Raw genomic sequence first — 13295 nt, forward strand, 5'->3', positions numbered from 1 at the left:
ATAGAAAAACAAAAACCACCACAGTTTTTTGCCAACCACAGTCATGGGAACATAGGTTTTACTATACAGGTGATATTTTACACTCACTTTAATTTGATCCAATAGTATACTCTTATGGAGATTAACCATTTTTTTCATTTTAGCACGCCAAGAATCAAGCACTACAAAGTGATGAGTGTAGGAAACAACTACACTATTGAACTGGAAAAACCTGTAAGTAGCTATTTCCTTGTTGTTGCTGAATTTTCTCCTGCTTCCTCCCAAACCTACCTTATAGAATACAAAGAAAAGTGGAAAGGTAGACCCCTTCCTTGCCTAAGAACATAGTGCTAGTGAAAAACAGCAGTGTTAAGGAGCCCTGGAGGTGGCAGATATCCAGGATGAGAAGTGAGACACAAGAGCAGGTGAATGAGGCAGAGTAGAAGATAATCTGCTAATAATTCTTTCCACTTTTCTTTCTCTGCAAATCTTTATCAATATAATTTTTTTCAGGGAGAGAAAAAATATTTTTGTTAAGCATCTATTTTACATCCTTCAATTATAAATATTTCATTGTGCTTATTTCTAATGGGAAAAAAATCTGTGAATGCCTAATCCTCTAATACCCCCCATGCAGAAGTTCAAAAACCCCCCTCTTAATAGCAACATAATAGTGAAGAAAGGGTTTCTTCCTTGTCTGCAACCCCTCTCCTATCCCAAGTGACTTATCATGGGGCTAATGATATAATATTGTAACCATTAGATACTATGTTAGGCACAGAGCTAAGTACTTGACATATACCATCTAATTTAATCCTTATCATTACCCTGAGGTAATGCCTATTACACAGGTGGGAAAACTGGTATTTACACTGGTCTCAACCCATGAGAATGTAGTAATGTGGCCTATGGCCCAGGGTGGTGGAAAAAATGGAATATAACTCTGTAATCTTAGGCTGCAGTGGTGGGAAGATTAGGCCAGGAAAGTGATAGCACTTAAATGGAACCAGTGGGTCTTGAAGATATTTATGACATCTTCTCTAAAATTGAGGTCCTAGATCCTCTGCCTCTCCAGGCCCATTGTGTTGATAAAGCAGAGAAAGGGTCAGTATGGTTCAATTTCTTGTGTTTTGACCATAACCCTTAGAGTGCAGTAGTGACCTTTGCCGAGAGCAAGACAACTGCTGATTCATAGACCCCACCTTACATCTTTGCCCTAAATGCTTCCCAGAGCTTCTCAGTTCTCATGTCCATGCCTGACTGGGCTTTTTCAAAAATTCTAATGAAGGACACAGAGAACTAGATTGCTGAAGGATAATCCAAATAACCAAGTGACTAGAAGCAATTGTCAGAGAAGAAGAAAATGCCTCTGCAACCAGTGAACTGGGGCTCATCTACCTGTCATTAGCCCAAACAGTCCCCAGCGTAAGGAAAGCTAACAGCCTGGATTATTTTTTCACCTTTCACACTCCCCAGCCCTACACTTAAACCAGGTCATCATTTTGTAAATGTTTTTTCCTCTTCAAGGTTACCAGGGATATTGAGATTTAACCTGATTTTACTTGTATAAAAATATTGATTTGGGAGTAGCAACACATTTCACTTACTCCTAGCCAAGTAAATTATCCTGTTACAATGAGATATTAAAATGCTAAATTCTCCGGCTTTAAGGGTTCTGAGGTTTTAAGCAGAAGAAACTAACTGTGGCTAACTTAAGCAAAAATGACTTTATTTGAAGAACACAGGAAGCACACAGAATGACTGGAAGGCTAGAAAACCTCCAGGGACTAGGAAGCAGTTACTTATAGTAAGAACCATCTGATTAGGAATCTGCTATTCTTTCCTATTCCTCTACTCAAGTTCAAATTTCAGGAAGGGAGCCTTTTCTGGACTAACTTGAGTCACATTCTTATGGATGACTGGGGAAGAGCAGAGTACCTAATTATTGTCCACCAGCATGCATCCAATGGGAAAGGGATAATTCCTCAACAGAAATCAGATATGGTTATAATGGAGAAATAAAATGCATGAGTGGGTAAAGCCATGGCCATTCAGTAAGCCATTTAAGTGAGGTACTGACATGATTTTCTGGAGGTCAGGAAATATACAGTAATCTCCAGTAAATTTCAGTTGAGCTTTCTGTTACTCTATCTTTACACAGGTTACACTCCCAAATCTTTTCAGCGTCATTGATTATTTCATGAAGGAGACTCGAGGAAATTTACGACCATTTATATATTCAACTGATGAAACCCTTGGTATGTTCTTCACTTTATTGCTGTATTAAGGAAAGCAAAACGAAACAACAACAAAAAACCCTGTATATGATTTGTAATACCAACCAGGTAGGACTGTAGTTCAGCCTTTAAATTTATCCATTTGGAAATCATTTTGTCACTGACTCTGTTAAAATAAGGAAGTACCAATACATCTTGGGGGATAAAGTATAGGTTCATTCTAGAGAAAGAAAAACCCTGAGGCATGTATTGTGACTATTTATTCCATCATTCTACTTGGCTTTATCAAACAAGTTCAGAGATAAGAAGAAAAGGAGACTCATATAGAGTCATGGAAAACAAACCGTGAATTTAAAGGTATGGTCTGTCAACAATGTCAGATGCTCTAGACAGATTAAAATAGATGAGGATTAAGGAGAGACTATGGGAACTGGCCATTAGGCAGTAAAAGATTTGAGAGAGAGGTCTTATTCTACCATAAAGGCAGAAGTCAGAGTGCAAGATAACAAGGAGTGAGTGGGTAGTGAGGAACTACAGATAAAAATTGTAGTCACGATTGGCTACAGAATTTCTGGGGCCACTGTTCATAAATTATTAAGAATTTCAAAACAGTGATAGCAGACCATTAAACCAAGCGTGGGACCCTGTGCAACTGCACAGTTCACACGACCATGAGGCTGGTCCTGTCTGTAGTCCAGTTTTTGGCAGAGCAGGGCAGGCTGGATGTGATAGTTTCTCTTCATCGTTTGAAACAAGCTGTAAACAGGAGAAACAAAATACCTCCAGCTTGTTTAAATTCAGTTACCAAAACAAGTCCCTCTTCCTACAGATTATGAGGGGAAAACAACTTTGGCTACCTGCCTCATGACATATCTAGAAAGTCTCACTAATTAAAAGGATAGTAAGCTTAAAAGTCCAAGTTTTAAAACATGGCTATGAGTCTTGTGATGCCAAAACTAAGAGTCTGGAGGAACTTTTGAAAATTATCCAGCACAGTGTCACACCCTGTATAGTAATCACTTGCACACTCAGTACAGAAAACATCTCTAAGATGTGACCATTTAGCTTGTTTGAAAATTTCTAATGATAGTTGCACCTACTTTTTGAGGCAGCATAGTTCACTTTTGGTTAGCTTTCATATTAGAGAATTCTTCCTTAATATTGAGTGTGAAACATTTCTTCCTTTAATTTCTACATATTAACCCAATTTCTGGCTTTAAAACAACACAGGGTTTTAAAAAGCCCATCAAATATTTAAAAACAGGGGCTGGCCCGGTGGCGCAAGTGGTTAAGTGCGCGCGCTCCGCTGCGGCAGCCCGGGGTTTGCTGGTCCCGATCCCGGGCGCGCACCGACGCACCGCTTGGCAAGCCATGCTGTGGCGGCGTCCCACATAAAGTAGAAGAAGATGGGCATGGATGTTAGCCCAGGGCCAGTCTTCCTCAGCAGAAAAAGAGGAGGATTGGCAGATGTTAGCACAGGGCTGATCGCCACACACACACACACACACACACACTTAAAAACAGCCACTTAGTCTTAGTTTCTCAGTCTCTCTGTCATCTATACCTTATCAGTTCCTTCAGCTCTCTCACTCTCATCTTTGACCTTCTCTGTACATTAATTTCTGAACATTTCTCTTAAAATATAACCACAAGGGATGAACACATTACTATAGATATGGCCAGCATAATACATTACCTGGGCTTTATGCAGGAAAACACCACCTAATAGAAATCTCTGGGAATGAGCTGTTACTATAAGCCTTTTTTTTTTTCTTCAGAGACCAAAGGATTTCCTGTAACATCTCTAAAATAAAAAAATCTTTAGAGGAGAGGGGAATCCAATATAATTAGCCTCCTCCATGGATGATATTGTGTCAGTTATCTAGTGCTGTGTAACAAACCACTCCCAAAACATGGTGGTTAAATCAACAACCATTTTTTTTGCTCACAATTCTGTGCCTCAACAATTTGGATTGGATTCAGTTGGGCAGTTCTTCTGCTAGTCTCACTTGGTGTCACTGATACGACTATAACCAGCTGGTGGCTTGACTGGGGCTGGATGGTCCAACTTGGCCTCATTCACACAGCTGGTGCTGGTGGTCAGCTGGGGCTGGCTGAACCACTCTCTTCATGTGGTCTTTAATCCTTGAAGAGGTTGGCCCAGGATCTCTTACTTGAGATCTCAGAGCAGTTAAGGAGAGAAGGGTAGCTATATGTCCTTGGGCTAGAAATTCTTAATGTTGAGGATAAAGTATGGCTCTCTTGGAGCTTTTAGTACAGGAGAAGCTGTGAAATGAATAAATAATTCCAAGTGTGGTATGTCTTACGTACAGGAGCTATATTTCTTTCAAAAAGTATTCAATTTTTTGGAAAGAAAAAATTACAATAAAATTCACTCTTTTTAGTATACAGTGCCATGAGTTTTGACAACCACCACCACAATCAAAATCTTCATTTTTAGTCGATCCTTCTTCTCACCCACAATCCCTGGCAACCACTGATCTATTTTCCATTCCTCTAGTTTTGCATTTCCCAGAAGGTCATATAAATGGAATCATAGTATGGAACATTTTGATTTCTTTCCTCATAATGTCTAGATTCACACAAGTGTTGTATTACTAATTTTTTCTTTATTGCTGAATAGTATTTCACTGTTTGGTGGTGCTAGTTTGTTTATTCATCCATCAATTTAAATGTATTAGGGTTGTTTCCAGTGTTTGGCAATTATTAAGCTATATAAATATTCATACACAGATTTTTATGTGAACACAAGTCTTCATTTCACTTGGGTCAAATATCTAGGAATGAGATTACTTGGTCATATAATAAGTGTATGTCTAACTTTATAAGAAACTGCCAAACTGTTTTCACAAGTGGTCCTACCTTTTTGCACCTCTGCCATCAATGTCTAAGAGTTCTAGTTGCATCTTTGGCAGCAGTTGGTATTGTCATTTTTAAAAAGAGTTATTTTAGGGCCAGCCCTGGTAGCCTAATGGTTAAGGTTAGCACATTCGGCTTTGGCGGTCTGGGTTTGGTTCCCGGGCATGGACCTACACCACTCATCTGTTATTCTAATAAGAGTGTAGTGCTATCTCTCTGTGGTTTTAATACGCATTTCCCTGATGATTAATGATGTTGAGCATCTTTTCATGTGCTATTTGCCATTCATATATCTAATATGGTAAAATAACTGTTTAAATCTTTTGCTCATATTTTTATTAGGTTGTTTTCTGTCTTATGGTTGAGTTTTGACAGTTCTGTGCATATTCTGAATACAAGTTGTTTGTCAGATATGTGACTTGCAAAAATTTTCCATTTGTTTTTTCATTCTTTTAACAGTGTCTTTTGCAGAGCATAAGTTTTAAATTTTGATGAAGTACAAATTATTAATTTTTGCTTCTATAAATCATACTTTTGTTGTCATATCTGAGAATTTTTTGCCCAATCCAAGATCACAAAGATTTTTTTCCTATGTTTTCTTCTAGAAGTGTTATAGTTTTATGTTTTACATTTAGGTCTATAATCCATTTGGAATTAATTTTTGTTTAGGTGTGACGAATAGATCAAAGTTTATTTTATTTACATTTAGGTATGTAATTGTTTTAGCACCATTTGTTAAAAAAAGATTATCCTTCCTTCATTAAATAGCCTCTGCACCTTTGTAAAAAACCAACTGACTATATTTTTATGGATCAGTTTCCATTGATATATGTTCCTACCTTTTGCCAATACTATGCTATCTTGATTACTGTAGCTTTACGGTAATTTTGAAATCAGGAGGTATGAGTCCAACTTTGTTCTTTTCAAAATCGTTTGGACTAGTTTCTTTTCCTTTCAGTAAAAGTTTTAGAATCAGCTTGTTGTTATCTACAGAAAAATTCTCCTGGGTTTTGATTTGGACTTGGTTGAATCTGTAGGTCAGTTCAGGGAGAACCGACATCTTGAGTCTTCTAATTGAGGAATAAGTATATCCCTCCATTTATTTAGGTTGTTTTTGATTTCTTTCACAGTTCTTTGTAGTTTACAGCATATAGATCCTGCATATATTTTGTTAGATTAATACCTAAGTATTTAATTTTTTGGTGCTATTATAAATGATACTGTTTTTTAATTCCAATTGTTTATTGGTAGTATACAGAAATACGATTTTTGTATATTGACCTTGTATTCCAAGACTCTGCTAAACTCACTTATTCATTTCTAAAAGCTTATTTTTTGTAGATTTCCTGGAATTTTCTATGTAGAAGTCATGCTATCTGTGAATAGAGGCAGTTTCAGTTCACGTTTTCCAATCTGGATACCTTTTACTTATTTTTCCTGTATTATTGCACTGACTGGGATGTCCAGAACAGTGATGAATAGAAATGATGAGAGTGGACATCCTTGCCTTGCTCTCAGTTTTAAAGGAAAAACATTTGGGCCGGCCCCGTGGCTTAGCGGTTAAGTGCGCACGCTCCGCTGCTGGCGGCCCGGGTTCGGATCCCAGGCGGGCACCAACGCACCGCTTCTCCGGCCACGATGAGGCCGCGTCCCACATACAGCAACTAGAAGGCTGTGCAACTATGACGTACAACTATCTACTGGGGCTTTGGGGGGAAAAAAAAGTTAAAGGAAAAACATTCCATCTTTCACTAATAAGTATGATGTTGGCTGTAGGTTTTTTTAAAAAATGCCCTTGATCAGATTGAGGAAGTTCCTAGTTTCCTGAGAGGTGTTTTGTTTGTTTTTAAATCATGAATGGATATCGAATTTTGTCAAATGATTTTTCTGTATCTACTGAGATGCTCACATGATTTTTCCTTTTATTTAGTTAATATGGTGAATCAGTTGTTTGATTTTTCACTTTTGAACCAGCCTTGCATATACCCACTTAGTCATAATGTATTATGTTTTTTTTTAAATAATTATTTTGTCTAGTTTTGGTATTAATGTAATGCTGGCATCAAAAAATGAGCTAGGAAGTATTCCCTCTTCTTCTATAGTCTGAAAAGTGTGTGTAGGATTGGTATTATTTCTTGCTTAAATATTTGGTAGAATTTACTCAATGAGCCTTATGGGTATGAAGATTTCTTTGCTGGAAGGTTTTTAACTATGAATTCAACTTCTTTAATAGATGTAGGACAATTCAGATTATCTGTTGGGTGAATTTTGGTAGTGTCTTTCAAGGAATTGGTTCATTTTTTCTAAGTCTTTGAATTAGTCTTCTGGCCCAGGGCCTGGCAGGGTGGAAACTGATGGATGTTGGTAGAATAAAATGGATGAATCAATGCCTAAGCATAGCATTGGGGAAGGAAAAAGCAACCTCCCTGCTTCGTAGAGGAAAACTGTCACTTTCAGAAAAACGAAAGGACCATCGCAAGTCCTAGAGCCCTGGTCACCGTATACTTACTACGTGCCAGGATTACGCGAATTGTCTCATTTTATTTCTCCCAACAATCTTATGAGGAAGGTATGATTATTATCTCCATCTTATGATCAAGAAAAGCAACACTTAAGTAGTTTTCATGCATGGCTAGTTAAAGAAGTCAAGTCAGAAACACAGCTAGTTAAGTGAAACTGGAATCCAAACCCATGTTTATGTCTAATGCCTTTTTTTAAAACCTCAGTAGTTCTGTATCTCCAGTGATAGATATTTGTATACAAATATTCATATTCTCTCTCTCTCTCCCCTTACTCCATCCTTTCCTGTTTCTGTGGGTTAGGAGTCTGGGTTTGGCTTAGCTGGGTCTTCTGCAAAGTTGCAGTCAAGGTGTTGGCTAAGGCTGGGTCATCTGAGATTTGACTGAGGAAGCATCCACTTCCAAACTCACTCAGGTTGTTTGGAGAATTCATTTCCTTGCAGCTGTAGGATTCATAGCAGCTGGCTTCTTCAAAGATAGCAATGAAGGGTAGGGGAAGGGAGTGAAGGCAGAAGGGAGGAGGGACTATAGAGCAAATCTACTAGCAAGATGGAGTCTTATATAATGTAACATAATCATGGGAATGACCTTTGTCATATAATGTAACATAACCATGGTAGGACATCCCATCACCTTTGCCATATTCTATTCGTTAGAAGTAAGTTACAGGTCCAACCTACCCTCAAGATATGGGGTTTACACAATTTGTGAATATCAGGAAATGGGAATCATGTGGGTTACCTTAAAGTCTGTCCACCACAGGGTGCATATGCTTTTAAGATTATGTCTCTTTGGTGGATTAACTCCTTTATCATTATGTTAACTTTCCTTGTCCTGATGTGTACTTTGTCTGATATTAATAAAACCACTCCAACTATTTTTTTAAAAAGTGTTTGCATCATTTTTCTTTTTCAATCCTGTTACTCTTATCTATGTCATTCTATTTAAAGTAGGTTTCTTGGAGGCAACATATATTTAAGTATTGCTTTTTAAAAAAAATCCCATCTGAAAATTTCTGACTTTGTTTATTTACATTTAATATGGTTTTTGATACAGTTGGATTTGTCCAATATTTTATTGTTGTCTATTTGTCACTTGTTTTTCCTCTGTGGCCCCAACCTCAATCCTGCTCTCTTGTCAATAATCTGATTGCTTCTTAGTATTCCATTTTTATTTATTGACTTTTTGGCTATCCTTGTATTATTATTTATGGTTGCTGCTCTGGAAATTACAATATACATATCTAAATTTTCCCAATCTATGTAGAGTCAATAATTTTGCTACTTCAAAGAAAATGCAGAAGACTTGCAACCATATAGGTTCCTTTACTCTCCCCTCTTTAAGTTGTGATATTACATCTACATAACATTGAAAACTCCAACAAATGATAATTTTTGCTTTCAACAGTTAAATATAGTAAAGAATTTGAGAAAACTAGTCTATTATTACCCAGATATTTTCCGTTCCTGTTTTCTTTTTCCTATGGTATCATTTCCCTTCAACTTGAAGAACTTCTACTGAGCCCATCCAGTGGATCTTTTATTTCAGATATTTTTTCATTTTGAAAATTTCTGCTTGGTTTTTATAGTTTTTCTTTGTCGAGCCTATCCATCCTTCCATTTGTTTCAAGAGTGTTTATCACCACTTCATGGAACATAGTTCTTCAAAGACTTTGATAATTTCAACATCTTGGTTATCTTAATGTTGGCATCTGTTGTGTTTTTCCTTGAGAATTGGTCATATTTTTCTGGCTCTTTGTTTATCAAGTAATTTTGAATTGTATTGTAGACATTTTGAATATTATGGCATGAGCCTCTAGGTCCTCTTAAAATTCTCTGGAGCTTTTTTTTTTTTCTTTTTCAAAGCAGGCAATCATTTTGAATAGACTGACCCAGTTCTGCCTTACTTTCTGTGGGAAGGGGTTCCAGCATCCGTTCAGTTTTCAAAGCCACTGTTATGTTGCTTTGGGTCTGTCTCATGCATGTGTATCTCTGAGCTTAGGCTGGGACTCAGGCAGTGGTTTATATCTTAGTTTAGTTCTTAAAGCCTTTGCTATCTGTTTTATATCTGTTTTGTGCATGCACAGCTCAGAGGTGAGCCTGGAACTTGTGTCACTTCATATATAGAACTAGGGGATGCTCTTTTCTAGCTCTCTCACTTCTCCAGGATTTCCCCCACACTCTCTAGCTACCAGGTTCCTTTTTCCTGGTCTTCTAGGTAGAAAGATGGGGCTTCTTAAGAGTTGTAGCTACCTGTGCTGCCATGTAGTTCTGTGAGACCAGGGCTGCCCTTGGGGCAAAAGATAAGAGAAGACAAAGAAAAAAACACAAATTCCAGCCTTCCTCCCTCATTCCCCACTCCCCCCCGCCCCATTCTTCAGACCACAGGGCCCACTTTTCCTGGTTTCTCTGACCAGAAGGATGAGTTTTCTCTTGGGGTTTTAGGTGCTCATGCTGCCACTGCTACAGTGCAGCACCTTGACTGGGACCATCCTCAAAGCAGGGCCACAAGAGAAAAAAGAGAGAATGGAAAGAAAGAACCAAAAATGGGCTGTTCATGTAAAATGTCAATACTTTTAGAAACAGACAACCAGATTATCATTGCTCTGGTGGCCGAACTGGTTCAGTATTCTTTGTGATCAGGAGCAAATTACTCAACCTCTCTGTATTTCAGATTCCTTGTTATAAGGATTATGAAACGACATATAAAAAGATGGAATTAGAGCGGCACATGGAGAGACACTTCAAATAATCAGACTATCTTCTGTAATATATTTTCTTTCAAAAGCAGAAAGATGATAGAAGAGTAAACTGGAAGAGTAAATGAATAGAAACAGGACTTGATAAGAAAAACTACAAAAAGATTAAAACCCATCTTGACAAATAGTGCTGAAGTTTAAACGAAACTTTGGGGAACCCTACATTTGTGTCAGGAGTTTGGGCTCACCTAATTGGGGCATAGTGGGAATGCTAGAGCCCTTAGCTTTAATTTGCCTTAAGTTGGGAAATGGGAGATGTAGTGCACCTAAGGGTTAACATCTGGAGACCTGGAGAAAGTTATTTCCAATAAAATACTACCAAAAAGAAAATGAGATTTTCTTTGATCCTTGTTAACCCATGTCAGCATTCAGCTTTCAAGAGATGACACCAGAGGGCAAGAACAATGATGGAACCAGAATGGTCAAAGATGTCTCCTCAATTTATTTTTCCCAACTTCAGAAATTAGCAGTTTAAACTAAAAGCCACTTTAAAATATGGTAGGGTAGGTACCTGATATTAAGCTAGCCAGGGAGAAAAAAATGCTTCCTAGAGAAAAACTTACTAGGAATCAAGTTACAAGTCAATAAAATAAAAATTAAAAAAAGCATCTGAATATTCAGTATTTAATTAACATTTATTAAACATACCACCAATGTTCCATGTACAAGCAGGAAAATCAATTCACGTTGAAAATAAAAAACTGTCCTGTTCCTTGATACTGGTTCTTTATTTAATCAAGCTTCTCCACCCACAATTTCTAGGCCAAGAACCCACCATAGAAGGGAGAGGAGAGAGGTTGAAGAAAAATCTACATATTGCATGAACCAAAATGGGAAACCTACCTTCTTCATGTACATTGGTAATTTATTATTTTCAAAAGGAAGATCTTACTTTTAAAGAAAATCACCTCTATTTTCCTGATCCTGATTACCAAGTCACTTAGCTGGACACCAGAATTAAACACTGTAGCATACAATTTCATTATCTTATCAGAATGAAACCAATTCACCAGGAAACCACAGAATATAGCCGTGAGGGTAACTCAGAGATATATGCATTCCCATGCACGGATATAAGTTGAAAACATATGATCTTTTCCAAATGAAGTTTTTATTTCTCTAGGCTTCAGATAAATACATGTCTGTCTATACAGTTTCCAGAGCAGATTCTCTAGTTCTCGTAAATTCTAGGAATTCCAAAAAAGCCTCACTAGGTTTTGTTGAAATCTGATCTGACCAATTTATCAAATATAAGTCATTCTAATTAGCTAGCTAGAAACCAGAGACATGAAATGTACTAGGAAAAGCCCTTTCCCAATGGAAATACTCTATGCTACATTTTTTGTTACTGGAAATAAATGAAATTTATCAATTTCCATGTTTTTCCCTGATGTTGTCTTTCTGCTAGCTCTAAAGCAACCCATACCTCCTTCTGTAAAAACATTAATGGTAAGGATGGTAAAAGGCTATATAATTATCCATTTCACAAGTATAACACAGTCAGATTGACTATAATCACTCAGAATTCTTTAAAAATACTAATTCCTCTGCCCCACACTAGATCTACTGAATCAAAATCTCAGGGATATTTTTTAATAATTTTTTTTCCTGAAAAACAAGCTGCTAAATTGATTTTGAGGGTCATTCAATTTGGGAATCACTTGTGCAATCAACTAAGAAACAAAAGATATGGCTTATACTCCACTCCTGGTTCTAATTATTTGGAAGTTTGGCTTCTTTGGTTTCCTCATCTGAAAAAATGAAATGGTTAGAATGGATTTCTAAGGTCCTCTTAGCTCCAACATCTTATAAAGCTGTGTCCTTATGAGAAAAGGAGATTAGGACACAAACACAAACAGAGGAAAGCCCATGTGAGACAGAGGGAGAAGATGACCATCTATAAGCCAAATGAAGTTTTTATTTCTCTAGGCTTCAGATAAATACATTTCTGTCTATACAGTTTCCAGAGCAGATTCTCTAGTTCTCGTAAATTCTAGGAATTCCAAAAAAGCCAAGATGTCAACTCTGTTGACACCTTGCTTTTAGGCTCCAGAACTGTGAGAAAATAAATTTCTGTTGTTTAAGCCACTGAGTCTGTGGTATTTGTTATGGCAACCCTGGCAAACTAATTCAATAAGTTATCTGGGATGCCTGAAAATAGGCAGAATACTAAGCCTCCTTCAGATAATTTCTGTGGTTGGTCCAGAAATCTCCTTTTTATCATACACCACAATAAAATTTGCTATACACAACAAAGTTGGCAAACTACTTCTTTAAAATCTGTGATACCAAGTACGTTAACTGATGCAAAGATTTCAAAGATCTATCTATCTAATCTCTCTTATTCTCAAGGCCTTACAATTGAGTTAGTCCAAATACAGTTAAGAAAGAGACTAAAGAGCTCCAATTTGTTACCATCTCGAAATGTTAAGAGTGAATTCTTGTACTCTATAAGAAAATACAGTACTTAATATAGAAAGCTTCAACAAAGTAGACTCCTAAAGATGGCGAGACAACGTGGTTGACTGCAATAAAGTGAAACGGAATGGACAACGGAGAGAGAAATCAAAACCCAGGGCCTGACCAAGGTGGAGAGTCTAATAGGAGACAACCAACACATTTAGTCTGGAGAAATAGGAGGAGACTCACAAAAACTGCAGTTATTGAAATTGGCAGACGAAGACCATAAAATGGCCCTCATAGTTTAAATAATATTAGAAAATATCTGCAGGGGATAGGAAACTATAAAAAGTGACCCAGCAGCTTTAAAAAAGAGAACCAAACGGAACTTCTAGGACTGAAAAATACGACCAAAATTAAAAACAAAATGGACGGCTATAATAGTAAGTACATACTAAACAAATGAAGAGAAGTACACTAGAATATGAGTCAGAAGAAATTATACAGAATAAAGCATGACTA

At 37.2% G+C, this 13295-nt stretch overlaps 1 protein-coding gene across 1 annotated transcript in view; it reads left to right on the forward strand.

Moving 5' to 3' along the window:
• STAP1 (signal transducing adaptor family member 1) overlaps positions 1 to 11210 on the forward strand; it is a 37889-nt gene extending 26679 nt beyond the window's left edge. The window contains exons 7-9 of the mRNA XM_058547176.1: positions 144 to 213; positions 2141 to 2237; positions 11136 to 11210. Of these exons, the coding sequence (XP_058403159.1) occupies positions 144 to 213; positions 2141 to 2237; positions 11136 to 11197 (229 nt within the window). The 3' untranslated portion in view covers positions 11198 to 11210. The remainder of the gene's footprint in view (positions 1 to 143; positions 214 to 2140; positions 2238 to 11135) is intronic.
• The last annotated feature ends 2085 nt before the right edge of the window (positions 11211 to 13295 follow it).

The sequence above is a fragment of the Diceros bicornis genome, chromosome 8 (assembly GCF_020826845.1).
Source record: "Diceros bicornis minor isolate mBicDic1 chromosome 8, mDicBic1.mat.cur, whole genome shotgun sequence".
Taxonomy (NCBI): domain Eukaryota; kingdom Metazoa; phylum Chordata; class Mammalia; order Perissodactyla; family Rhinocerotidae; genus Diceros; species Diceros bicornis.